Source organism: Anguilla anguilla, chromosome 1 (genome assembly GCF_013347855.1).
Source record: "Anguilla anguilla isolate fAngAng1 chromosome 1, fAngAng1.pri, whole genome shotgun sequence".
Taxonomy (NCBI): domain Eukaryota; kingdom Metazoa; phylum Chordata; class Actinopteri; order Anguilliformes; family Anguillidae; genus Anguilla; species Anguilla anguilla.
This window is the reverse complement of record NC_049201.1, coordinates 80859964-80887946: the sequence shown is the minus strand read 5'-3', so window position 1 is coordinate 80887946 and position 27983 is coordinate 80859964. Positions and strand designations below refer to the sequence as shown.

Here is a 27983-nt window from a genome sequence, read left to right as displayed (position 1 = left end):
CGCGTTTTCACACCAACTTTTTGTCCTAAGCGATCCCTCTCTGTCCCTCCCCCCTCACGCATGAATTCCATTTCACCTGTTAACGCGATACATTCAACCGTGACCTGTCATTTTGGTGGAGGTGATCAGGAAGGATTGTTTCAAGTTGAAAAAGAAAGTGGGCAAAGATACCGGAACAGATACGCTGAGTGGCTTAAAATACCACAAAGGGACCTCTAGGAAGAACTATTCGAATTGTTTTCTTTCGTCAGAAAATCCCGAAGCGATAGATATCAAGCATACAGACACATTTTCTTCGCAGCGAGAAGCCATGTAATCGTGTAGGCTATATTTACCATTTTCTTTTTTTTTAGTAGCCTAATTAGGTTTGTTTTAAAACAAAGTTCTAGAGACACGGATACTAGAGTTTTTGATTTCTCAGGTCTCACAGAAACTCGAGGATTGGATTTGGCGGACAGCAAAAGCTCCAGTCAGGTACGATCGGTTGCGTGTGTTCTTTGTTTTTGTTGTACTTTCTTTCTTTGAACCAGTTTGCCTAACGCAAAAGCTGCGTATTCAAATGATAACTCGATTTCTTTGATAGAAAAAAGGTACCCTATAGACTATGTATTAACCAGACACTATAATTTATAAACAATAAGCGATCGAAGCAGGGCAACTGCAACTCGAGTCGAAATAATTCATTAAAAAAAAGTATATTATTGCCTATAGACTGGAGTAGGTAGGCCTTACTGTTTATTTGCCCTTTGTACTTTTATTTCAACAAATATTATAGGCTAGCGCAGTAGCCTGCTTAGACTGCTTTGCCTGCATAAACATTTTGATTTAGTAGTTTGACGTTCGTGCCGGCTGTGTCCGTCTGAAGTTCAGTCGGGTTTTTGATCTGATTAGTGATTCTGATGGATTTTAAGTGTTAGTGTTCGGTTAAATAGTGTTTGCTGAATTCCTATCGCAGTTAGACATGATTGAGGTATGCTGTTTCTGCAGTGTTAGGCAATGACATTTTACTGGGTACGTTGTAGGCTACTGTTTACATTGGGGAACTATGAAGTCTAGAGGAGGACGACTTTATTGCTCACTACATTATGAATAAATGCGAATGAAAAACAAAAATCATGTGAAATAACATTATTGCAAGCCTGTAAACGTGTCAGATTGTTGTTGCTTTTCAATGTGGTAATGCGGTTTAGAGGGTATCTTATACTACAAAAATACGTCACGAATGTTCAACCAAATTAAGTTTCAATAGATTTTTTCGTTACTTAAGAAAGCAAAGTAGTTGTGAGCGCAGTTCGGAATTCACTGGGGGTAGGCAATACTTTTTAACTGTTCATTTAATCTTAAATCTGATGTAGTAATTGTGAATTATGGTGGATTTGATGTAATTGGAATTTTGCGCTTTGATGCTGCACCTTCCAATAAATACAGCAATGCATTCCACAAAGTTCAGCTTACACAGTCACATATTATTATTATTATTATTATTATTATTAATAACAATAACAATAATAATACATTATATTAAAATCTTACTAAATAATATTAAAACACGAGTATGTTTGAGTATGACATAAGTATAACGTGTGTTTGTCATTTAGCCTACTTACCACTAGACAGGCAATCATATGCCGTACAGTATTCATGTAAACCCAATTATGCATTGTAGAAACTGCATCTGGGGGATGGAAAGATAACATTTTAGACTTCCAAGGCTTGTATCATCATTGCTATCGGCACATCAGCATTGGGGGTAAACACAAGATGTCGATAAGTGACGATGGGAGGGGATAGACGAGAATCATGCGGGGAGAGGTGACAGGCTACCGTGGGAACTTCAAACTCATAACTATCTCTTGCCCTCTCGTATCTCACCTCCTACCAAGTTTTAGCCAGCACTTGCTCAGACAAATCCCCGACTGTAACCAAACCTGTTGTTAACAGCTCCTCCTCGCCGCAACACACGTCCACTGGGACGTGCTGTATACCGCTTGAACAGAGCCGCCTAACCACTACTCCGCGCTCGCGCCGAACGCTGAGTACAGGTGCGAGCCCAGAAGTGCGAGAATGCACGTGACCTTTAGTCACGTGCAGACTCGTTAACCATAGCCTACTTTATGCGACGACTCCCGCACACAAAGGTGCCCGGGCATCCTTCCCAGATAAGTGAAAATGGAACCTGTGTGGTCTTATAGCTGTACTTTATTTTTGGTTGCACCTGCTCCCCTCCCCCAATTTGAATATTCAGAACGCGCAGAATACGCGCTGTGCTGAGCTTTACGAGGGGTCAAGCATTTAGCACTTATACCCGCAAGAACACAGGTGAGAAAAGGGTGCATGATGCAACTGTCATCAGTACCCCTCACCTTGCTATGTCAGGTGCAAGCAAGAGATCTAGTGGATTTTGAATCGTGTGTACCAACCTGGTGGAAATTTACATCATGAATGCATCCCATAACTAATAATTGAATTCTTACCATCTAACATACAATCTGACGTGTTTAGGATAGGATAGATAGGTGTGCATCAAAAACATCTGCTACAGAGCCTGTTGGTTAATCATGTCAATCAACCCCTGTCCTTATCTTTAACTAACTGTGAAAAGCAAATTTAAAATAATTTATCTTTTGCAAATACAGTTTGGCCATGCAGTTTAGTAATCAGTAAAACTGCCTGACTGGAATTTGTGAAGTAAAAATGGAAAGCTAGTGTTTATGCCATAACTAAGTCTAATTTATGATTGATTGAATACAGGCCTCTGTCTGGTGTCAGACAGACTGCTGATGCGGTTGCAACAAAAGATTCACTGCACACCCCTTTGCTAGGACTGATGAGGTTGTACACACTGTGGGGGATGGGGAAGGGGGGAGGGAGGGAGGTGGGTTGTGTTTGTATAGCTTGTCCAGGGGTTTGCAAACTTAGTGAAGGAGTCTCAGGGGGGTCCTTAGCAAAATGGAGAAACCATTTTCCTTTTAAAGAACATTTTTTCTTGAAAGTGAAAACAGAGCTGTGCTTTCAGGGGTTCATGAGATTTATACATCTGGGAACCTGAGGTGCAGTTTCCAGTAGCTGTTCACTGTGTATTGTATCATAAGACCCAGCAGAACATAATGTATTATTATTTTTTAACACAAAACATGTCTTGGGTGCTATAAACATGTTGTCGTGAAAGCATTTTCATGAAAAATATTATTTATTTTCATTTTTATGAAATGTCTCTTAAACAACAAGTTTCTGCACTGTAGAATATATGGTTCTTGAGGTTAAGACCAGGGAGTTATGTCCCCTATGGGGGGACTTTGATGCTGCCGTGCTGTGAGTTCCGTGGGTCTGGTGGAATTCTAATGTGCCCTGAGTTCCATGGGTCTGGTGGAATTCTAATGTGCCCTGAGTTCCATGGTTACGGTGGAATTCTAATGTGCCCTGAGTTCCATGGTTACGGTGGAATTCTAATGTGCCCTGAGTTCCATGGTTGCGGTGGAATTCTAATGTGTCCTGAGTTCCATGGTTGCAGTGGAATTCTAATGTGCCCTGAGTTCCATGGTTACGGTGGAATTCTAATGTGTCTTGAGTTCCATGGTTACGGTGGAATTCTAATGTGTCCTGAGTTCCATGGTTATGGTGGAATTCTAATGTGTCCTGAGTTCCATGGGTCTGGTGGAATTCTAATGTGTCCTGAGTTCCATGAATGCAATGCACTATAGATTGTGTGTGTGTGTTCCATGGGTGTGATTGGTTTGCAGGGCGGTATCTTGTATAAGAACCGCATATTAGACTGCGCAGCGCGCTCAGTGTTTTGGCGTGACCGCGTCATCTCCAAACACCGGCTGTGCACACGGAGAATTTCCGCTGCGTGCGTCAGCTGCCATTGGCTGGCGGGATGCAAAGCTGGCGAAAGCCTGTCTTCCATTGCACTGTTGATTTCAAAGGCTGAGGTGAATCGCTGAACTGTGAACGGGTGCACACGACCCCCCCCCCCCCCCCTTCCCCACCCCAGTCTATGGAGAGCAGGAGCATCCCCGTGTCACATTGGCGGGTGAAATGCATGCTCAGGCATTCGTTTTGTGTACACAGGTGTGTGTGTGTATTTGTGTGCGTGCGTGTCCATGTGTCTGTGTGTCCGTGTGTGTGTGTGTGCGTGCACGCATGCACACCCTGAGCACATTTCTGCTGTGAATGCACGGTGACAAATGTAGGGCTAGGCTGGCTGTGTCAGCATTAAACGTGGCCTCCGCTGCCAGCTAAGGGAATGCATGAGGGGCCACAGCAGCAGAAATGATGCTAGCGCGGGCGGCTGTGGTGGTAGCTGTAGCTGTAGCTGTATTTAATAATGACTGGATTAGGGATATTGTTTAATGTAGATGCAGAACTACTGGATGGTAATAGCATAGCTCCGCTTGGAAGCGCCTAACTCCTGTAGAAAAGGCAGGGGAAGTAAGGTTGCTATATGGCATATAGCATATATATATATATAGTTTGGTGGGGGACCAAATTTTGGGTTGAAATAGGATTCCAGGTATAGAGAACCAAAATGTTAATATGGCTTCAGAACTTAACAGTGCAGTGACAGGCACAGGGTAACGTTAAGCCAGTTCTAGGCTTATCATTTTGTATAGAGATATATGGACAGAGGGCATCTAGCACAGCGTCCAGCCTGGCCTTGAACTTTCAGTGGGTCTCTGTTCTTGCTGGGAATCCCAGTAATGTGTTCCATGTGTTAATAGGGTGGCAGTGTAGTATAGTGGGCAAGGATTGACCTGAGGGTAACAGGTTTGATTTCTGGGTAGGACACCGCCGTTGTACCCTTGATTCCTGGGTAGTATACTGCCGTTGTACTTAAACAGCATTGCTTCAGTATAAATGGATGCATTGTAAATGCTATGTAAAAGTTCTCTAAGTCGCTCTGGAGAAGAGCATCTGCTAAATGCCTGTGATGTAATGTAATAATTCTATGGAAACAGTGTATCGTTTTTCAAAATGAAACTTACAGGCTGGGTTGTTGGTTGGCTCATCCTAATAACCCTATGAAGAACAGGTTTTTTTGGAATGTTTAAAAAAAAATTTTTTTTTCAAAATTCTAAGTCAGTGTTCTAGAACTCCAGTCCTTTCAGTTCCCAGCAGTGATTGTGACATCAGCAATAGAATGTTCAGTTAAGAACATTACACCTGAAAGCATTAAGGTGCCGTTCAGGTGTGTGGATGGGCCCCGTGGTCTGGTATCAAATTAGCACTGTGCAGAGCCAGCGTGATTGGCTGGTGGCTCCGCAGGGCTACACATGCGTGGCGCTACCATTGGCCAGAGAGCGGGGGTTTCGGTTGGTGGCGGATGCCACCGTGGTCGACCGGGCCTTAGCGGCTCACCGGTGTTGAGCTGCACGCCAAGCATCTTCCTGTGACTCGTGTCTGCGCGAGCCCAACCCGTCGACCGCGGCGTGGAGAGAAGCGGCGGTGATGTCACGCTCTTCAGAGGAGGGCAGGCGCTTGTCTGCGTTCTCCTGAATTCACAATGGAGGGTGTCACGATGAGTGTTTTAGCGTGGGTCCTGATTGGGCCCTAAAAATTGGCAGAAGAGCAGGAAATACTTTTCTTTTTTTTTTTTTTTTTTTAAGTATTTTGTCTGTTCCGTTGCTTTGCTGGCAGGACCCTACATGAGTAGACAGAACTGAACTTGAGCGGTGAAAAACGCTTCACTGACAGTGACACGCTGTTCACGTTCTGTTGGCAATTTGAGTACACCCAGCGCAGTCTGTGAATTTCACACTCTGTTCCACGCAAGCGACGCTTATCAAACGCAACGTTTGCTCTCCGTCTAATATTTTATTTTTACAGAGAATGCCTACTACGGAAACACTGGCATGTGTCTTTTTTATTATTTAGACTTACTTTTACTGATACTATGGAAAGGGCCATGCTTCTTGGTCAAGTTTTTTATTTTTATTATTTTTTGTCATTGGTCATGTCAGTTTGGTCCTCTTGACTTCCTGACTAAAAAAAAAAAGAAAAAAAAATCTGAGCTTGTTTATTTTCTGTCAGTGATAACACAGCCACCGTCAGGACTGCTTATCACTGAACTTAGGGAAATAATTAGCAAGGGAGCGCGATGGGGGTAGGGTCATGATTTGGCAAGGGCCAGTGATGTAAATACTGGAGCGGATTTATGCAATGTGCGCCCGTGGGTGTGTCAATTCCTCCAGATAATCTTTGTGCCACTCCTCCGTAATTAAGGCAGATTTTCATCTTTTGTCATTTATCCCTCTATCTGTCTTTCAATCGTTCCGTCCACCTTTGCGTTAAAGATCTCACTGTTTTCTACAGCCTTTCTCTTTCTCTCTCTTGTTGTCGACACCCCTCCCTCTCTCTTCACCTCATTTCTGTTTTGGGCCTTGTGTGTTTGTTCAGTCATTGTTTGTTTTTTGTTTTTTTTTTTCTGGAAAGTTCTATGTTGACAGGAAAGCTTGGACTTTAATCCCCAATCTCTTCCTCGGCTCCTGTCCCCCTCTATCTCTGTGTTTAAACGCGTATATCTGAGCTGGACTTTCGTTGGACGTTGATAACGTGCTAATGTCCGTTTTCATCATGTTGAGGCTTAAAAAAGGGATAGACTCGGGTAACGCAAAAAAAAAAGGCTCTCTCAACGTAGTGGCAATGTTGTAACGTTCCGGTAACGTTGTGAGAACGTTTCGTGTTAGCCGGGATACTTCACTTTCTGTGCTCCTCCATTCTGCAGAAGAAGGCTGCTGCGGCACATTTGAATCCAGCGTTTAATCTTGTGTTCCAGTACACAGCCGTGCACAAACAGCCCAGGGGCCTGTCCCGTGAATTTTACTACTGTTCCGATGCTGCAGCTTTGCTCGAGACCGTGCCGGAACAGAAGAAGAGGAACTCGCACACCTTTGTGAAGCCCGGTGGACTTGCTGCATTTCAAACTGCATTCTGTTGTGCGTTCGTACACAACGCTGGAGCACACGGTCCCTGTTCAGCGCTGCTGGTGTTGTTTGAGAGAAACTTGACACTGGCCTCTGACATTTTAGAACCCGTTTCCTCTCTCCCCCTCCACTACACCCCCCACCCCCCCTTCCCCATTCTGTCGTTCACTCCCCCTCTCCTCTCCTCTCTCTCTCACCCTCTCCTCTCCTCCCCTCTCCTCTGTGTGTCAGTGTGCCAGTCAGTGGTTGGAACTCCTCATTCGTATCTGTTATATATTTATCTGCATACCTCTCCCCTCACAGGCCAATAGCCTAATAAGGCTTCAGCCTGAACGGAGGAGGGCAGGGAGGGAGGGAAAGAGAGAGAGAGAGAGAGAGAGGGAGTACAGTTAGAGGGTGGGAAAGGTTCGGACAATAAAGAGACTGAGGGTCCGTTCCCACACTCCTGAAATGTGTGTGTGTGTGTGTGTGTGTGTGTGGGGAGGTGGGTGTGTGTGTGTGTGTGTGTGTCGGGAACAAAGAGAAAGAGGACAGAAAGAGTCCTTAAAGAGAGTAAGATGGGTGCTTTTATCTTCTGTATGGTGTATTGTACCTAGCGCTCTCTCCAGGGTCTTGTCGCTATATGATCTGAGAACAGTGCAGTGAGTCTGTGCGCAGTGTTGAGGGTTGAGTCTGCTGCTCTCTCCTGCTTACCTGTTCAGCTGCTCAGCTGATTGGCTGTGTGCTCTACTGTTCTGTCCTTCCGAGAGCTCTGATAGGGTAGGAGCTCATATCATCATGTCCTCTAGAGTGAAACAAATATGTCATTCGGGCCCTAATCCACCGTCTCTCTCACTGTGGAAATTAATGGCAGTTTATACAAGTCGGCAATATATGATTGGTGGAGGGGATAGAGAAGATGAGCTTGTTGTTGTGAGGGGTATGATTACTGACGGAGTGATGGTGGAGTTTCGGTATTACAAAGCCAAATACAAATACAAATGGAATAGGGTGAGGGTATGTAAAAAGTTTCCTTCTTTGTGACAGATTTATTTAGTTTATTTATTTTCATATGATTTTGATCGGTTGTTTTTTTTTTTTCTTTTTGTAATGCCATTGGTGTGCTGAGAGTAGAAATACAGCATGGGTAAAAAAAAAAAAAAAAAAGTCCCTGTCCCTGTCTCTCGCTTTCAGTCCTGCTTCCTTATTTCCTGTAGGTGTTGTGTTTCTGTTGCGAAAGGCCTTCTCGGAAAGGCGTTTACTTTGGCAGCGACCGCGCTAAAACCCTAGCATCTTCCCTGCTGCTCCAGTTTTGTTGTTTTTAGTTTTTTTTTTTTTTTCCATTTACCGTAAGAGATTTATCAAAATATCCATTCCCTCCTTGACAGGTATGCCCCAGCACAATATGGACACAGGCAGGAGCCAATGGGAGAGGAGCAGGCGCCTGCCTTGGATTGACAGGGTCGTAGGGGGCCCAAGCCCCTCCTCCTCGGGGGCGGAGTCAGACACAGAGAGTAGCAGCACAGAGAGTGAGAGAGTAAGTGGTCTTTGTCATTTTTTATTTATTTATGTATTTATTTATTTTATTTTTTTTGGCGTTGTGTCATCCTGAGGGTTTGAGTAAAAGAATTCAGTCGTTCACGTTTTGAAAAAGGACAACAACGGTTTTCCTCTCTTCCCTCCTCCCTCAGTCTCACGGCAGACATTTTGAGGCGGGCTCTGCAAGGGTCCTGACCTCGCCCTCCATGCTGCGGCGGCGAATCACCGAAATCGATCAGCAGAGGGAGGAGCTAAAGATTGAAGTAAGCCGCGCACCGTTATACACTCGATCAATTCTATTAATTACGTTTAGGGATTCAGCTGAAATGGATATTCAGGGAAAACAATGCATACAGCCTACTCTGTTTCTGTGATGGGGTCATATCGCTCTCAGATTAAAACCTGTCTTTCTCTTTTGCTCTCTCTCTGTCTCTCTCTCTCTCTCTGTCTCCCCCCCCCCCCCCCCCCCCCCCCCCACCTCTCTGTCTGCGCAGCTGCAGCTGGAGGTGGCCCTGTTGCAGGGGGAGCTGCGGATGGAGAAAGAGCAGCTGTGCAGACACACGCAGACGCTGCACAGTCTGCAGGAGGAGGCCAGACAGAGGGAGAGTTGCAGACTCGCCGATATCAGACAGGTGTGTGCCCAGCCCGGCCTTCAATCCCCGGGGACCACTGTAAAAACCACACAACCAGCACAGCTAAACTAAGCTGCTCAATACACCCTTTATCAACACTCAGCGCTACACAAACCACACAAACCACACAAACCACACAACCAGCACAGCAAAACGGAGCTGCTCAATACACCCTTTATCAACACTCAGCGCTACACAAACCACACAAACCACACAACCAGCACAGCTAAACTACGCTGCTCAATACACCCTTTATCAACACTCAGCACTACACAAACCACACAAACCACACAACCAGCACAGCAAAACGGAGCTGCTCAATACACCCTTTATCAACACTCAGCGCTACACAAACCACACAAACCACACAACCAGCACAGCTAAACGGAGCTGCTCAGTACACCCTTTATCAACACTCAGCGCTACACAAACCACACAAACCACACAACGGGCACAGCTAAACTACGCTGCTCAGTACACCCTTTATCAACACTCAGCGCTACACAAACCACACAAACCACACAACCAGCACAGCTAAACGGAGCTGCTCAATACACCCTTTATCAACACTCAGCGCTACACAAACCACACAAACCACACAACCGACACAGCTAAACGGAGCTGCTGAATACACACTGTCAGCATGTAGAACAGCTTCAAAAAACGGCACAGTCTACACAGCGAAAGTGAGCTATTCGATACACTCTTCATCAGCTTCCAAATCCGAACGGCCTACACGCAGGGCGACGCGATCAGCTCTCTCTCTCTCTCTCTCTCTCTCTCTCCCTCTCTCTCTCTCTCTCTCTCTCTCTCTCTCTCTCTCTCTGCGTCTCTCTCTCTCTCTCTCTCTCTCTCTCTCTCTCTCTCTCTCTCTGCGCCTCCTCCCTGAGCAGGAGCGGGCCGGCCTGGAGGAGGAGCGCGCGCGCGTGGAGGAGCAGAGGAGGCGCTGCGAGGAGAAGGAGAGGCAGATCCCCACGCAGCCGGAGAGCCAGCGGGAGCAGCTGCTCGTCCAGCTGCAGCAGGTGACTGCGCAGCCCCGCGCTGGAGCTGAGCGGCGGAGAGCGGCAGGGCCGCCCGCGTGCCGCCGGCCCGATGCCGGCCCGATGCCGGCCCTGTGCCGGGCCTAGTGCCCGCCTGCACTGCCCGCTGCTTTTTACCCCACGTTTCAGCGCTTGCTTGCTTCATTTAAGTCCTTCCGAAACCAAACTGGCTGCTGATCGGAAAGAACCACAAAGAACAGCCGTCACTTCAGCCCTCCGGGGCAAGGGTTTTGACAACTCTGTGCAAACACTCACATGGATGGGGATGTTTGTCAGAGAAATATCCCTAGTTCACTCCCTATGTACAGTATATGGAACTATAAGTGTGGAATTATTTGTTGTTTTGCCTTTCAAAAAGTGATTTTGCAGAAAGACGTTCTCAAAAAGCCAACCCTGGTCCTGGAGAGCTACAGGTTCTGGTTTCCATGGTTACTCTGCACTTATTAAATCGGTTACAGCAGTTGGCTCTTCTCTCCTGGTTACTTGGGTCTCAACGTGGAGCTGATCTTAAAATGAAAACAAAAACCAGCAGACCCTGTAGCTCTCCAGGACCAGGGAAGGAGACCACGCACTTTTAAAATCCTCCACATTAAATACCAAGTGTACCCTTGCATTTTGGGAGGATGAAACTAGTTTTTCCCGTATCTGCACTCAACGCTTACCCCACCCTAAGCTCGACTGATTTCCATTGGTCACTGGGTTCAGCCTGCCTCCCCAGAGGCACTGCGCTGTGTCACATGACCCCTCCTGCCTGCTCTCTGCTTCCTGTTCGGGGCACGTGGGTTTGGAACGACCTGTTAGACTCGTCCTGTCAGTGTGTCAGCGAGGCATGTGAAAAAGGATGAACACATAAACACACACACACACACACAGGCAGGCAGGCAGGTAGGGAGCACAGAGACACCATTCAATTAGACGTGTGTACTTCTTTCTCAGGGAGAGAGTCGTAATGGACTCATCATTGGTATTTATGGAATTGTCATCATTGTTGTTATTATTGCATTCATTGTCTGAGGCAGACACTGGCCTGTTTGTTAATGCTTCTGCTCTCTCTCTCCCTCTTTCTCTTTCTTTCTCCCTCGCTCTCTTTTCCCTCCCTCTCTCTCTCCCCCTCTTTCTTTTTCTCTCCCTCTCTCTGTCTCCCCCCTCTTTTTCCCTCCCTCTTTCTCTCTCCCTCTCTTTCTCTCTTTTCCCTCCCGCTTTCGCTCTCCCTCTCTCTTTTCCCTCCCGCTTTCTCTCTCCCTCTATCTTTTTCCCTACCTCTTTCTCTCTCCCTCTCCCTCTCCCTCTCTCTCTCCCTCTCTCTCTCTCTCTCTCTCTCCCCCCCCTCCCTCTCTCTCTCATAAGGAGAAGGAAGCGCTGGACGCTGCAGTGCGGGCGTTCGAGGATCGGGAGTTCCAGTTCCTGGAGCGAGAGAGTGGGATCGATGGTGGTGGAGAAGAGGAGGACAGCAGAGGGAGCACGGAGAGAGAGATATCCCGCCAGCAGCACTCCGTCAACTCTGCGCAGGTAAGACAGGAAGAGGAAGAGGAGGAGGAGTGACTCTCATTTATTCCTCTCGCTCTCTTCCTTCATCCTTCACTCTTAAGCCCTGGTCCGCACATGCATGCTGTCTAACGCCTGGTGGGTTATGGAGAGCCACAGTGAGACTCAGTCAGCATCGGCTCTGCTGTATGATGTAGTGTAGATTTGGCAAGGGGGGAAGTTTGGTTTTTTAATCTTTTTCAGTCTTCTTCAGTATATTATTCTCAAGGTATGTTCCCCTCTGTAATCTTCACAGAGAGACAATAGGGTATCGGTGACCTCTGACCACTGACTGCTGCCCTCAGCCCTGAATTCCTATTGGATAAGAGGCCTGTCAGTCACTCTGAAGCTGGGTTGGAGCTGAACGAGGTTTAGTGTAGTACAGGTTTGCAGTGCAGGGTGCTTAGAGCAACTTCCCTGGTCTTGTGAACTGTCATTCATATCTCCAAATAATGATCGCGATTTTTAATATGTGACATTACATAGGAGGTAAGAAATTTCCCATTATTATTATTATTATTATTATTATTATTATTATTAATAATAATAATAATCATTTTATTTTTTTATTTTGTTATGTTTGATTGTGCTGTTTGGAGATAAAGCAGTGATGGATTACTATAATGAGCAGTGTGTGCTGCTTTGTGTATTGTTCAGTCCTGTGGTTTCTATATGCCCATAGCAGTTTGACAATAAATACAATACATGCGTACAATAGATACAATAGACATTACATCTACATTTTTGATGGACAGCTTTTGCTTTCTGTCGGTGCACATGTCTGAACATGTATGTAATGACTTGAGTTTGAAAGGTGAAATTCTGACCCCGCCCTACCACCCCCTAACCACCCATCTGACAAGAGACATCAGGCTGGTTTCAGCTTAACCAAGCTAGTAAATTTAGTTTTGTCCGTAGAAAAATAACCTAATGAATGGGAGCAGTTATTTTTAAAAATGGTACGTGTGTGCATATGTGCCGATTCATAATATTCATTATTCATTACTGTAGATGGATATTATCAGATTTTTGTATTGTACTCAGCAGTAAAATACAGCTAGGTCAATATTTCCCATTGTTTGCATGTAACATTTTTAGCACGTTTACTATATAATGCCCTTTGTACTTTTCACATTCCCAGTTTGACATCATTCTCACATTTCACAGTTTGACCTCACTGTACTGTTTTTAATTAAGGCACATGTCCAAGCTGAATGATAATATTTTTTGTACTTTTTATTGTCAGTGCAGTTATTGGCACTTTGGTCATTCAAGAGGTCAACACGAAATCATCTTAATATAGCTGCACCACAGGAAGAGGGACAGCTGGTGTCCCAACTGCTACTGGCATGAAACTCTGGGAAAATGAGTTTTACTATATTGGGCCTTTTTGACTCTCAAACAACTCTCCATTAATGACCTTGTGTCACTTTCATCTGGACTGTAACCTTCAGCTAAAATACTCCAGGCAGTATTCATTTTTCATTTGAGACCACTGGCATTATAATGCATTATAATAGGAGCGAGTCCTTCAGCTGGAGAACCAGGTGAAGGAGATGGAGAGAGAGAAGTAGGCCGACTGTATAAAGTAGCCTTGTCTGAAAAATAGATAAGTAAAGGATTGTGGAGTTTGAGGTCCTCGTGGAAGATGGCACTTGAGGGTATTGGCTCTGTGTGCACTGGGCGGATGAAGGAACGTTCAGAATAGCTCAGTAAAAATGTGTGAGGTCTACACATCAGAGTGGTTTTGAGTGAAAGATAGGAGTGTAAAAATGTTCTGAACAAGAGGTTGAAAGGTGGGGCCTGACATGTCCGGCCATGGAGGGACGGGGAGACATCGAGACGCCGAAGGGTGAAAATAGCACAGCTCCGTACAAATAACCAACTGAATAAAACAAACAACCGAGGGAAACCCGGATCCAACTAGTCTATGTTAAATAAACCTAAACGTGCAAGAACTCGCAGCAAGAGACTGTAAATCCTGGAGAGGCTATTCAGCTTAGAAACTGTGAGAGAATGAGCTGTCGGCCACCGGGATCAGACAGTAATATTAGCACTAAGCTCAATTGCCACATTAAAAAAAATATAAATACAGAAAGTGAAGACATTAATGCTGGGAGACGTTAATTATTCCTCTTAACAGCGAAAAATAAATCCGGATATGGAAAAACTTTAGCTAGAGCTATAATTAGGAGCTCTATGTATAGATGGGTTTTTTTTCACACGATCTGTTGTCTGTGAAACTTGGACTTGTCAACGTGCGCTTGGCTTTGTTTAGTGATCTCGACAGAAGATAAGAGCTCATACAGGCCAGTCACAGGGATCAAGGGAAGGCAGGGTTGAAAATCAAGGGCCCCCTCCTGACCAATTTAACAACTTGCGAGAATTTGGTTAGTACAGACCGGGACCACCAGAGTCACAACAGAGGGTCTGTGTGTTAACGGCACGCGGCATGAATCCAATAAAACTATTATCCGCTTTATTTTCCTGCGTAAATATGCCACAGCCTAATCAAAATCACGTTGAGTACCGTTGTAGTTTCTTCGAAAGTCACTAGTAAAAAAAAACTTTTACAGAACGGTTTGTCGGGAACACAAAGCTTTTCTACACGTATTATAAAGCGGGGACTGTTCAATGAGTGATGCGGAGGACGTTTTTAAAAATGCGCCGCTGAAATTTACAATGGCTCCCAAAAGCCTTTTTGGAGGAGAAATAAGCGGATGATAAACCGCGTGACTTTGAAAGGCGCTCTTTTCAGCGCCACAGCAGTAGGGGAATGTTGGAGAGTTAGAAGCGCACTGAATGGTGAAGCTGGAATTCATGTGTTGTGCCGACTTTGAATTGTAAGCCTTGCTCACTGCCATTTTAGCTGCTTTGGCAGAATATCGAATGTACTGTCCTTAATTTTGGATATGCAGGCAGTATCGTGGTCTTGCCTTCACTGAATGAATATATTCCTATGGAATCACGCATCCAACTTTTTTGGAACCTTTTCCCTTAAAAAATTTTTTTTTTTGTTAACTCGCCCCTTTCCAGCTGCTGTTACTCGGAAAAAAAAAATAAAACAAACAAAAACAAAGTGGAGTTATGAGCTGGGTAGAGCTGCTATGGCTACTTTTCCTGTCTTGGCGCGCTCTAGTGGTTAAAGTATGTTACTGCTGTGAATTCCTGGGGAGCATCTCACTCTTTCAGTTCGAAGGAGTTCAGAGTCAAGTGAGTGAGAGGGTGAAATACTAATTCAGGCCGCGGGTGAGTGAAGAGTACTAATTGATGCACTAAGTAAATGAGTGGGGTCCCAAATCTTTTCTATGGCTGGTTCTGCCAATACAGCCAAAAAATCTTAAGATAATTTTGAGTGCTTATTTTTATCAAAGCATAGTCTTGTTTGTCCTCCTGTGACAAGTTTTAACATGTTTTTTTTTTTTTTTTAATTAAGTTTTACCATTTGAGTACAATTGTACATTTGTTGGAAGCTGAATAGTCTTTCAAATATTTAAGCTCTTTCATGAATACAAATGCTGGAGCACATCTTTGACAGATATTTTTATCAACATAAATACTTCTCTTTCCCCATAAACTCCGCTCACTGTGTGTGTGCGTGCGTGCGTGTGTGTGTGCGTGCGCATGCGTACCCTTATGTGTGTGTGTGTGTGTGTGTCTATGCACTTGTGTGTACACGTGTGTGCGTGCGTGCGTGCGTGCGTCTGTGTGTGCGCATGCGTACCCTTGTGTGTGTGTGTGTGTGTGTGTGTGTGTGCGTGCGTGCGTCTGTGTGTGCGCATGCGTACCCTTGTGTGTGTGTGTGTGTGTGTGTGTGTGTGTGTGTGTCTATGCACTCGCGTGTACACGTGTGTGCGGGCATGCGTGCTTGAGTGTCCGTGTGTGTTTTGGGAGGATTGTCTGCTTATTTTTCATGTTTAATCACACCATCGACGGCCCCAAAAACACAGGCACTGACAAGAACCCGCACTCAGTCCCGCCCCCAGTCACATGGCAGGCCTAACGAGTTGGGTAATCTCATCAATTACAGCCGTGAGACGCCGGAGAGAGAGAGTTTATTCAGCTGCGTGATGGCCTTGCTGCAGATGACAGCTCATTTCTCCACCTCCGTCTCTGATCTGTCACTACCACTCCATCTCTCTGTCCTTCTGCCCTGTCGATTGTACAGAATCATCCACCCATTCACTCAGTCAAGGTATCTGCCCTAGTGTGACTTCCTTTTCCTGCCATTATCTCTTTCTCTCTCTCTATCTCTCTCTCTGTTATTCCTCCATTATTCTGTCACTTGAAAAGAGCGTATTTGCTTTTTACTGTGACTGATGATCAGAGGATTATCACTGACTGTATAAACGTATGTTTATTAAGCACAGTGTGCCAAATGGATCCAAACAGTGGATCATATTCTGGCAGATTTGTGGGGATGAATAAGAGTAATAAGAGTATGAATATTTTTTAATACATTTTTTATTAATTTGGCATGTCCAGTTCCCACCCAAATTTGAAATGCCAAACAGTCCGCACCCGCAGCCACGTGCGCGCGTGAACCCCACTGCCGATTTGGGAGTGCACAACCGCGGTGCCCCTCCGAAGCACACGGTGTCACCGGCTGCTTCTTTATCACTCCGCAGACTGCGGCTGAGCTCCCATAGGGTGGAGTCAGAGGAAGACCTTTCGTATGCAGCTTTAACATGCAGTCACCCGATCGACCCGGGGGGGGGGGGGTAGCGATGAAACGCGGACCCCGAACCGACTGAACCCTCCCGTACCAGAGGCGGTTTATTCAGCAGATGCTCTTATCCAGACTATCCACCCTTTACATAACATTTATATTGGCACCCATTTATACCGAAGTAAGTACGGCAGTGTTCTCCTCCGGAATCGAACCTGTGACCTTCAGGTTACAAGGCCGGTTCCTTACCCAGTTCCTTACCCATTACACTACACTGCCGCCCTTATGCGTCACCCTGAGCTAGCGGCCGCAGCCGGCGCTGGCACCGTCCGGGGTCATCCCGTGGCCTTAATGAGTCGTCCAGCAGCCCCCATTGAGAGTACCTCAGCCGTGGCCTCTCTGCCTGTCTCCGTTTCACAGGAGCGAGTCCTTCAGCTGGAGAAGCAGGTGAAGGAGATGGAGAGAGAGAAGGAAAGAGAGATGAACGCTCTCCGGCAAGAAAGGAGGGAGCTCCTCCACAGCTCACACAAGGTGAGGGCGAACTCCTCCTCTGCAGACCTCAGACTGAGTAAAAAGGACTGATAGCAAATGGCCTTTAGCTTCGCTGGAGCGGTCCTTTCAGAAAGAGCCTTCACAATCTGCTCTCATATGGATCCAGTGCTGAGGGTCTTTGGCTTCTGATCAATCGGCATTTTCCCTGAACTTTGACTTTGGCAAACACAAGCAAGAATTACTTAATTTTCTCATTAATTTTGAGGTGATCCCTCAACTCGCCAACCTGGGTTTGTGAAGAAAACTAAAAACATGTGCATTTAATTTTAAGTCAAGTTAGGGTAAAATGTTGATTGAATCCAGGCTTGGTGTTAGTGTTATTTATTATATATTATAATTATATATTATAAATTTTAATGGGGGACTTTTAGAAGTATATGTTTTGATATACACTTTATATACATATAAAGTGTATATAAAATATATGTGTGTATGTATTTTTATCTGTATATTTAATATATATATATATATATATATATATATATATATATATATATACAGTATACACACACATACGCATGCACATATAAGTGTGTGTGTGTGTGTGTGTTATTGCAGAGCAGGGTGTTGAATTTGTGTGTGTGTGTGTGTGTGATAGCAAGATTGCTACTCTTGCAGAGGTTGTGATTAGCCACAATAAAGCACCTTTGATATGGAATTTGATAGGGCCGGGCGAAAAGGGGGAGGCGGACTGGGAGAGCGAGAGCGAGAAAGAGAGTGAGAGAGAGAGAGAGAGAGAGAGAAAGAGAGAGAGAGAGACAGCTGAAGAGAAAGGGGAGGAACAGCGAGAGGGCAGCGGGAGAACAAGGCATGCAAACTGGAAGTGAGAGAGGCAGAAAGAGACAGAGAGAGAGGAGAGGACATGATTAGCACTCGCGCACCGCCCAGGTAAGACAGCGTTATCGCACAACTTTTCTGTAGGAACGGGCTTCGGGAGCGGCCCTGTAACTTACCGAGTCAGGTTTTAATCCTGTCGCACAAACGGCAGCCAGTGCAGGGAAGAATCCAGAAGAGAAAGAAGGGAGTGGCAGACTGGAGAAGGAGTGAATGTGTTTGTGTGTGTGTGTGTGTGTGTGTGTGTGTGTGTGTGTGTCATGCGCGCGTATGTGTGTGCATGTCTGTTTTCAGTGGAAATACTGGGGAACTGAATGAATAGTTTTTGAAGCGCTACGGCGTTAGCACGCGTTTGACTGTGGAGGGAGGACTTGACAGAAAGGAGTTAATGCAGACTTTAGCCACTGAGGCGCTCATGTGTTTGTGAGTCAGAGAGGGGGGGAGGGAAGGGAGAGAGAGAGAGGGAGAGAGAGGGATAATGTTTAACTCATTAGAGAGATTTTCAGGAGGCTGTATTGATTTTTTTTTGTTGTTGCCCTGTTTCTCTATCTTGTTTTATTTGCCCCTCTTGTTATCTGCCCCCCCCCCCCCCCCCTTCACTCACCCGTCTCTGCATGGCTATCGGGTTTTAATGCTCTCTCTCTTTCTCTTTCTCCCCATTTCTCTCATTCATACGATGTGTCGTGATTGTGCGTTTTTTTTTTTTTTCATCAGATACTGAAGGAGAAAAAACCGCTCTCTGATTGGTCGAACATCACAGGATCCGTCCCCTGCATGATGTCACTGTCCCCACTGACCATTCACAAAGCAGGACAGGTGCGAGGGTGAAATGTACCGTGTAAAACGGTGATATAACTGAAAGTCGAGCTTCTTGGACTTCGATGAACACAACTTCCGTTCGCAGATTATTCCAGATGGTTTACAAAACAAAATGTCTTCCTTTCAACCTTTTCTCACAGGAATCAACCAAGGAAACGGTCAGCTTGCCCAGAAGGCGGAGGTCACACCCCAGTAAACTAACAGACCGACCCCTGTCCGCACAAGGTGAGCTATCATTTCAGTAAAAGTCTGAGATTACTGATCACAATGGGCTCTGTACTCTAGCCTTGAAAGACCTTGTCAAAATGTTTGTTTCAATCCACCTCTTCTCCTCCTCTCCCTCCCTTCCTTTCGCCCCGACCCAAATCCTAGGTGTGTCAGTAGATTTTCCGGTAATGCCACCATTATGAAATCAGAAATTACCTGTACGTACTGGTACAGAGGAGAAGCTGTGTGACTCTGGTTCAGACATCAGCTTTTAGGCGTGGGTGCCTTGCATGTCATATGGGAGTCGTGTCCGTGCATATATATTCCCATACTGGGAAGGCAGTCAGTTTTCCATTGCAGTAAACAGCATTCAGTGTGTGGTGTAGCTGAGTTTTAAATTAAGCCACATCATAAACTGACTCCTCAATTCAGATTCTATACTGAACAGGTCCATTCCCAAATTATTCTCTTTCCTCTGTTTTTTCTCTGTTTCACAGTTAAATTCACTTTTTTTTTTTTTTTTGGAAAAACATTTTAGTGCTTGTTTTCATCCTGTGTGTTGCTTGTGTCTTCCTCAGTGTCCATCACAGTATGGCTTACTGAGCCTCTAGGGTCACAAAAAGTTCTCTCCTCCGCTCCTGGAGCTTCGGTGCGAATTCCTGAGCAGAGATGTTTTTTATATAATGGCCAAACGAGAACCTCTCGCTTTTCTGCACTAAAATCAGGGAAATCCTCAGCGTCCCTGGAGTTCAGCTGATTTGCTGCTGCACGGCCTGTGTTCTCTGGCCATCTGCGGCTGACCCTGTAGGTTCGGCTTCAGTGACTCTGGCGTGTGCGTGTGTGTGTGTGTTGAACTGCATTGTGGGAATATCTTTTTTTTTGTTAGATTATGTAAGGGCAGGTACGGGTCGTCTGCTACGGTGTGGTCTTTCCGCAGCGCGACGGCGACGGGCTCGTGTGTTTCGCTGCGCGTTTTCGCGTGCGTGCCGACGGCTAACGCAATTAATGCTTATGCTAGGCACGCGCTCCGGTTTGGAGCTTGCCTGGGGGCTGTTTTGAGTTAATGGGGGGGGGGGGGGCTGTCGATGCAGTTGGCTTCAAGACCAGCTGGTCAAGGAGCGTTTTCAGTGCTTTTGTGATCTCGTGTGTGCAGTTTGATGTTTTTCTTTGCGGTTCGGGAGGGTGTTTCGCAAAACCTCGATGCACGCAGGGTCCCGCTACATGGTACTCCTCCCAGGGCAGACCCCATAACTCCTTCCATATGAAGCAGATTGGTGCGATTTGGGTTTTGGGGTATATTTTTCAACATGTTTTATACTGGGTGTTTAATTTGTGTCACGGTTTATGCTGTGTAGTTTGTTGCTCTGTGATGTTTTTTTTTTTTTTTTTTTTTTTTTTAATGTTTTATTTATCTTTCATTTTGTACTCAGAAACACATTGAGAGCTACTGTTTTTTTTTGCAGTGCTGTGTTGACAGACAAAACAGTCAGTATGTTCTGAACACAACATTTAAACAATAAGTAAACAGCCATTATTCAAAATGTAAGGAAAATAATGCAACATTAATTAGAACTTTCGCAATTAAATGTAATCAGGTTTGCACTCCACTTTAAAACATGCCTTTCCCTTGCTCTCTCACGCTGTGGGATTCCCTTCTTGCTGGAAGCTTGCCTTTCATAGCCTTGGCAGGAGAGATGGAGGGATTGTAAGCAATCCCCCTCTCTTTTCATAAGTCGGAATGGAACGCCACTTGGTGTGGCCGCCATTTTTCATTTGGACATTTTTAGGGATTCCCTCCTTGAAGCGAAGGGAAGGGAACACCAGGAAGAACGCATAAAACCCCATGTTCTTTATCAGATCCCCGTAGGGACCCATAGGAACCAAATCTCTGAGCTTCAAAGACGGCTGTATAAAGACCGATGTGTGTGGTGTGCGGTCTCTGAGAGCGGTTTTTCCCTTGTACTGTGCTAGCTGCCATCACCCGGAGCTGCACCCAGTCCTGAGAAAAAGTCTGATAAAACTGATAAACACTCCCCAATTAATGCGCCTGAGGAGATGAGATGGGAGTTTGTGATTAATGGCTTTACACATGAACATAAGCCAACGCTGCTCCCTTCTCACACAACGAGAGGGCCGGCCCACTTTCATGAAAATACAGGAAAATACAGTGATGGGTACCGTTTGCGTGAATCTCATTGGCTAATACTTGAAGGATGTTAATCCTTTCTAAAAGGGGTGGAGTTTTAGCGTTGCCTGTGGTTGTTGTATTCCTTATTCCTTCATCCTGTGATCGAGGGTGTCAGTCAAGGGAGTAGCCAAAGGGCTCAGTGGGCGGGGCTGCAGTATGAAAACAATCTGTGATTGGCTGCACATGATTTTTGGGGATGCACTTGTCTGCTCTCTCCCTAATAGATGAACAACGTTGCGGAGATTTGAAAGGCCAAAAAATAAAACAAGGACAATCCTGACAGGGGGAAAGGAGTTTAAAAAATGACCCTTATTTCTCGCCAGTGCCCCGGTCTGACAGTATCCTTATCTGTTTGATAATCTGCAGAAACGGGATGAATTCCGTGTCTCTTATCTGGTGCAGGTGTGTGGATTGTTCCTTATGCTCAGGTCATCGATACAGGTGTTTAATGCTGTTGGTGCTCCAAGTGTAAGCCTGTCAAGCTCCTGTCATTTTGTTGCCCATTTTCATTGGGCATCATTCCCGTGTCTGTACTGAGTGGAATCGAACCCGAGTCCGTAGTACTGACTGAGGAGTCCTGCACCAACGTGAGGAACCTACAAGTACAACTGAATTATTTAAATTAGAGACAAATAAATAAATATGGCTTTCATAAATGTGGTTCACAAAAGAAATCTCATTGAAATGTTTTACTCGTGACACTGTCTTCTTTGGGAAAGTTAATGCAGACCCACAAGGGATCTGCCCCTGATTCCTGATCAGGCAAATTTGTCCTGACTCTAAAGACGAGGGTGTTTAATCACTGCTGATGTCTTCTCTCAGAGTGGACTGTCTGCTCTACTAGTTGTACGTTCTCATTGATTCCAGCAGAGAGGGTTACAGATAGAGAAGACCTCATCAAATTACACTGCAGGCATTTAGTAGATCAGCTGCTTGCCCATTACACCACACTGCCGCTCATAGTACAGAGAGTACCGAGGCAGGGACTCAAACTCCGGACCCCGTGTAGGGGTTTGTGTCCCGGTTGAGAGCCGGCTGGCCTACGGACAGCACCACACCGGCCTACTGTGTGTTCTTAATTTAACACGTTTCTGTTCAGTGCGTACCCAAAATATATTTGACCTAATTGACTCCTCATCTCTCTGTCTAACACTCTATTTCTAACTCTGTCTATCTCTCTTTTTCTCTCTCATTCTCTCTTGCTCTCTTGTTCTTTGTCTCTCTTTCTCTCTCTGTCTCTGTCTCTCTCTCTCTGATTTTTTCCTTGTTTCTCTGTTTCAGGGCTGGTGAGAATGTCGCCGGATGGCCAGTTCCCGGAGGTGCTCCCCCCGCCCCTCCCCCTGTCTGTCCACCAGCACGGCTCCGCCCACAGCAACGGGCACAAACCCGGGCACTGCAACGGGAAGGGGCTGCTCTCGCCCTGCGACAGCACCAACAGCTCCCGAGCTGCGAGGTGCGTGCGTGGTGCCGTCCACTGCAGTGTAGTCCACGGCAGTGCCTCCTGTAGCCAGGCCGTCCCACTCCGAGTGCCTCCTGTATCCAGACCGTCCCACTCCCAGTGCCTCCTGTAGCCAGACCGTCCCACTCCCAGTACCTGTAGCCAGGCCGTCCCACTCCCAGTGCCTCCTGTAGCCAGACTGCCCCACTCCCAGTGCCTCCTGTAGCCAGACCGTCCCACTCCCAGTGCCTGTAGCCAGACCGTCCCACTCCCAGTGCCTGTAGCCAGGCGGTCCCACTCCCAGTGCCTGTAGCCAGACCGTCCCACTCCCAGTGCCTGTAGCCAGGCAGTCCCACTCCCAGTGCCTGTAGCCAGGCCGTCCCACTCCCAGTGCCTGTAGCCAGGCCGTCCCACTCCCAGTGCCTCCTGTAGCCAGACCGTCCCACTCCCAGTGCCTCCTGTAGCCAGACCATCCCACTCCAAGTGCCTGTATCCAGACCGTCCCACTCCGAGTGCCTGTAGCCAGACCGTCCCACTCCCAATGCCTGTAGCCAGACCGTCCCACTCCCAGTGCCTGTAGCCAGACCGTCCCACTCCCAGTGCCTGTAGCCAGACCGTCCCACTCCCAGTGCCTGTAGCCAGACCGTCCCACTCCGAGTGCCTGTATCCAGACCGTCCCACTCCGAGTGCCTGAATTTTCTGCTGCTTAAAAGGCAACTGAAAAAAACCTGTGGACACTACTTGAATGTGAGTGGGCTAGTGTGCCATTAACAAGCCCCCCTGGTACTGCAGCAATATCAGACTGTACAAATATTGAGATGTGGAATTTCTCATTTTGTAATATTGACCTGTAATTTTGGGTCTCGGTACTTGTTCGTTTGGGAGAAACTCATTGTCATAACAGAGACGGACTGGTTCTGAGTCCATAAGCCCTGCTGTCCTTGCTGGTTATGACAGGACTGACCCTGAAGGGGGCGCTGATGCTGTTTTAAAAAAAAAAAATTATTTTATTTTATTATTGTTTTTTTATAGCCCCTGTCTGGGCCTGCCCGACCTGCTGGAGATTGAGAGGAAGCTGAGGGAGGCTAAGGCAGAAAAAGAGAGGCTACTGAGAGACAGGGTAGGTCACTCAAACCGCCACTCACACCATGAACTCAAACTGCTGAGACCTGATTGGTCAATAAAACTGCCACTCGCATTGTGAACGGCTTACATGTGAATGTTTTAACATTTCACTAACCGACAATCTAAATATAAATATTGAAAACCAAAACTGAAAGCAGGGTGAGTGTACCATACGCTTTGAGAAAACTAAGACTTGCGGTTGATGAGGAAGGGGGTGGGAAATTCATGGGTACTGACAGAGAAATGAGAACTCTGGATGTTTCTCTCAGTATTCTGGTATTTTGATTTCCCCATTCCTCAGTGGTTTGTTTGTGATTTTTTTAAGTGGATGTGAACACGCAGGCTTCACCCAGCAAGGGTAATAAATGTTCAGGACACAAAAACGTGTCTTTTTCACGACCTGTCCAATCACGTGAAGTTGTTTGAGTGTCTAAATAGTTTCAGCCGAAAATGAACATACACCCGTCACTGGGTGCATTCTTCTCCATGGAAGTAGCAGTCTGTAATGGCTGCTGTGGTGTAGAGCTGATGGGTGTCCTGAAAAATACATGCGGTTTCGCCACAAAACTGGACGTAAGCTAACGTAATCTCAGAGACAGAAAAATGTCCAGTTTTCACAAGTGATGCTTCTTTATGTCTGTTTCGGTTTCCATATGATTGTTGGCTTGATGCGCGGCCGAAAATGAAAGTAGAAAGCAAGAGATGAGAGATAAGAGATCCTTACCGCATCGTTCAGGGAGTTTCTCGCCAGCGCACAGACAGGGAAGAACGTGTGTTTTTTGCTGAAGGAGGAGAGGAGGAGGGCAGCAGAGGAGGACAGGAGACGGAGGGAGCAGGATTCACTGAAAGAGGAGCCGACGGAACCTCCAACTATGGCTACAGAACTTGAGCCAGAACCTGAATTAGAACCAGAACCAGAACCAGAACCAGAAGAACTTGAACACAGCCCAGTTCACTGCAGTTCAGAGGTACGCTCACTGACCCTCGAGCTGTTAGTACTCTTTCTGTCTCTGTTGCCATGCGGAAAATATGTTGTCTGTCTTCGTCTGAAGTCATTGGTCTGATAACATCTAGCTATGGCGGTTTGTCCTGTTTTTTTTTTTGCCTTGCCTCTCCAGCTCCCTTGGGGCTTCTAGCCTGTCTCACTCTCTTCCTGTCTTCCTCTGTATTCACTAAACATTTCATTGCAAGTTCACTGCATGTGGTAGGCACAGAGCTAAATAATAGTTCACTCAGGCAGCTAAAACCAATACGATCTTTGTCAATAAGAAGAACGATGCAATGCTCAGGTTTTTTAACAGTTTTTATTTAAATAATGATTTTGTTGTTTTTATTAAGACTTGATGCTCTCTCTCCTTAGCCTTTTCTCCCGCTCTCCCTCTCTGCGAACTTTGACCTCCGGGCTCATGTGGAGTCCCTGGGCCACGGCGTGGCGGGGTGCATGGGGGTGCGCCTGTCTCCACGGCGATGCGGGGGCTTCCTGACGAAGCGCGGAGGGCGTGTGAAGACCTGGAGGCGGAGGTGGTTCCTGTTTGATCTGGACCACCGCAGACTGGCCTACTACACTGGTAAGATAATGTGTCTGTGTGTGTGGGGATGTGTGGGTGGGTGTGCGTGTGTGTCTGCGTGTGTGTGTGGATTTGTGTGGATGTGTGTGTGTGTGTGTGTGTGTGTTGCTGTGTTTATTCTATTTCTGACATGACCACAGACCCCCTAAAGACATATTTGGCCTTTGACTTGATTTAAAGAAAGCTGTTGTGATTTGAGCAGAATGAGGTGGCATTGTGGGGGGGTGTAGTGGTCTGTTTAAGAGCTGTATTTGGGGGGGTGATGATGGAAGGCAAGCGTCTGCGTGGTGTCTGCAGCAGCGTTGGTTTTCCCCGAGATCGCCGAATCGCTCTGAGACAGAAGGCCACACCGCGTGTTTTTCAGGAACTGACTGGTGACGGTGTCGCTCTGTCTCTCCCTCCCTCCTTTCCCCTTCCTCCCTCTCTCTTTCCCCCTCCCTCTCTCAGATCACGACGAGAGGAAGTTGAAAGGGGTCATCTACTTCCAGGCCATAGAGGAAGTGTACTACGATCACTTGCGGACGGCCTCCAGCGTGAGCACGCACACCCCGACCCGTACACGTGTCCTGTTCAGCCATGTTAGCCGCTTAGCTCCTTAAAGACCCTGTGAACCCCAGTGCTATCGGTTGTGTTAGCCTGTGCTACGTGTTAAACTACGTATGTAAGAAACAAAAGGGAAAAAGCTTCTAGAGTATTAAGGCCATTTCATTTAGTTTTGTTTTTGGTTTCATTTTTGTTATATAATGTTATATATTTTTTTAAAATCCTGCTTATACTGCCTACAGCAGAAGCTTTCTGGTGCTGGTCTTTCATAGACAACGCTCCTTTTGTTAAAAAAAAAAAAAGAAAAACATGGCTGTTTATATTTTAAACAACTATAGGTGTGTCCAGATAGCCAGGCAGCCAATCAGAAATGATGGAAGAGAATGTCCTTTACAGAATGGACACGCAGAGCTTTGGGCTGTTCAGAAATGGCACGCTTTGCATGCCTGTCCAGTCAGCAGAGCTTTAAAACTCCCGTCTTGGAGGGGCTGCAGCACCTGCTGGTTTTGGCTTCAGCACTCAAGTGACGTATCCAAGTCTCTGATCGGCTGAAGGCTCCACGCACCTTTGCTTCCGAGGCCTACTCTGGGCTGCTGAGTGAAAGTAGACCACATAAAACCCGAAGACACCGCTCAGCCCCCCAGGACCTAAGGCCGAGGCGTCTGCTGCGTACCGTAGGCAGCAGCGGGCGAGGATGTCACATCAGCAAAGCGCTTATGCGAGGAGGGGTGAGAAGAGGCTGAAGGTTCGAGGAAAATGTTATCTGATGAAGGTTAAGTGTCATGGGCTCACCTTGCGATGTCGAAAGCATTTTTCTGCCAGCGTCAGCGTCCTCTGACTTCCTCATAGTTATCCAGTCAGACGTGCTGACACGGAAGTGAACCCTTTTCTCCATCCTGTGTGGGAATGCACTTTCTTTTTTGTATACTAGTTGTGATTGATAGATTTTTTAATAATTCTGCCCTTTATCTACAGTTTGAAGCAAATGCCTTTTAATATTCAATAGTCTTTCTCTTTCTCTCCCTCTCTCCATCTCTCTCTCACCTTTTGTCCATCTCTCTCCCCCTCTCTCTCCCTCTGTCTCTTACTCTCCCTCTCACTGACTCACTCTCCCCATCTCTCTCTCTCCCTCTTTCTCACTCTCTCTCCCTCCCTCCCTCTCTCTCTCTGTCTTGCTCTCTCTCGCTCTGTCTCTCTCTCTTACTCTCCCTCTCGCTCACTCACTCTCCCCATCTCTCTCTCCCTCCCTCTCTCTCTCTCTCTGTCTTGCGCTCTCTCAATCTGTCTCTCTCTTTCTCTCTCTCGCTCACTCACTCTCTCCCCATCTCTCCCTCTCCCTCTCTCTCCCCCCCCTCTACCTCTCTCTCTCCCTCCCTCTCTCTCCCCCCTCTCTCTCCCTCTCTCTCCCTCTCTCCCAGTCTCCCCGCCCCAGCCTGACGTTCTGCGTGAAGACGTACGAGCGTCTCTTCTTCCTGGTGGCCCCGAGCGCCGAGGCCATGCGGATCTGGATGGACGTCATCGTCACGGCAACGGACGAGCACTGCCGTTACTGAGGTCACGTGGCGCCTGAACCGCCAAAGCCTGTCCGCCTGCCGCCGGCGGGAGGGGGGGACACAGGAAACGCTGCCATAATGGATCCAGTGTTGGGCCGGCTGGTTTCGGGCTACACCTCGTCAGCAGACCCCTCTGTCTCTCAGCACCGCCTTCTCCCAGAGGAGCTGCCTTTAACCTCATCAGGACTCCTGCATAGTAGACCCCCTCTCTCTCTCATACTGCCTTCTCCCAGAGGAGCTGCCTTTAACCTCATCAGGACAGCATACCCCCTCTCTCTCTCAGTACCGCCTTCTCCCAGAGGAACTGTGTTTAACATTGTCAGCACAGCAGACCCCCCTCCCCCCCCCCCCCCCCCCCCCCCCCCCCAGCGCCGCCTTGTCCTGCACAGCCGGCTGGACCTTGCGGAACAATTGTGTGGAAGAGGGGCTGGGATGAAATGGGAAATTTGGCACCATTACAAACTGAACTACAGAATAACTAACCTGTATGCAAGGCCCGTATGCAAGCAGGAAGCAGCGGAGACGGACTTCTATTCCCTGTGTTTTACCTCCATCTTGTGGTCACCTAGTGGTACATATGTGTCATACAGAAAGGCAGATTGGTTCAATCTATTTTTCACTGTAGGTCAAAAGGGTTTTTCAAATGTATTAAATACAGGTTTCGATAATGACATCTTGTTTAAATATGTATTATTATTATTATTATTATTGTGTGACAATTACAACTCAGCGGAAAATAGTTTCTTAGTGTAATTAGATTTTTGTTTACATTTTTTTCCCATCATCAGTCTCTGAGTCTTGCCCCCCCTCTCCGTCTTAGCAGGTTTTTTCTTTGCGGTGAAAGATTTGC

General features: G+C 46.6%; 1 protein-coding gene across 2 annotated transcripts; it reads left to right on the top strand.

Moving 5' to 3' along the window:
• The first annotated feature begins 51 nt into the window (after positions 1-51).
• On the top strand, positions 52-27481 carry phldb3 (pleckstrin homology-like domain, family B, member 3). Of its 2 annotated transcripts, XM_035416955.1 has the most exons (15): positions 53-474; positions 8291-8439; positions 8594-8704; positions 8936-9073; positions 9967-10095; positions 11461-11622; positions 16727-16837; positions 18407-18508; positions 18652-18736; positions 22188-22359; positions 23377-23464; positions 24258-24437; positions 24830-25037; positions 25485-25570; positions 26999-27481. In XM_035416955.1, exons 2-15 carry the CDS (start codon positions 8293-8295, stop codon positions 27131-27133), a joined length of 1854 nt encoding a protein of 617 aa, XP_035272846.1. In that variant the 5' UTR covers positions 53-474; positions 8291-8292; the 3' UTR covers positions 27134-27481. The 2 variants fall into 2 exon arrangements, with proteins under 2 accessions (XP_035272855.1, XP_035272846.1); XM_035416964.1 differs by lacking the exon at positions 9967-10095 and having other exon boundaries at positions 52-474.
• Positions 27482-27983: the final 502 nt, after the last annotated feature.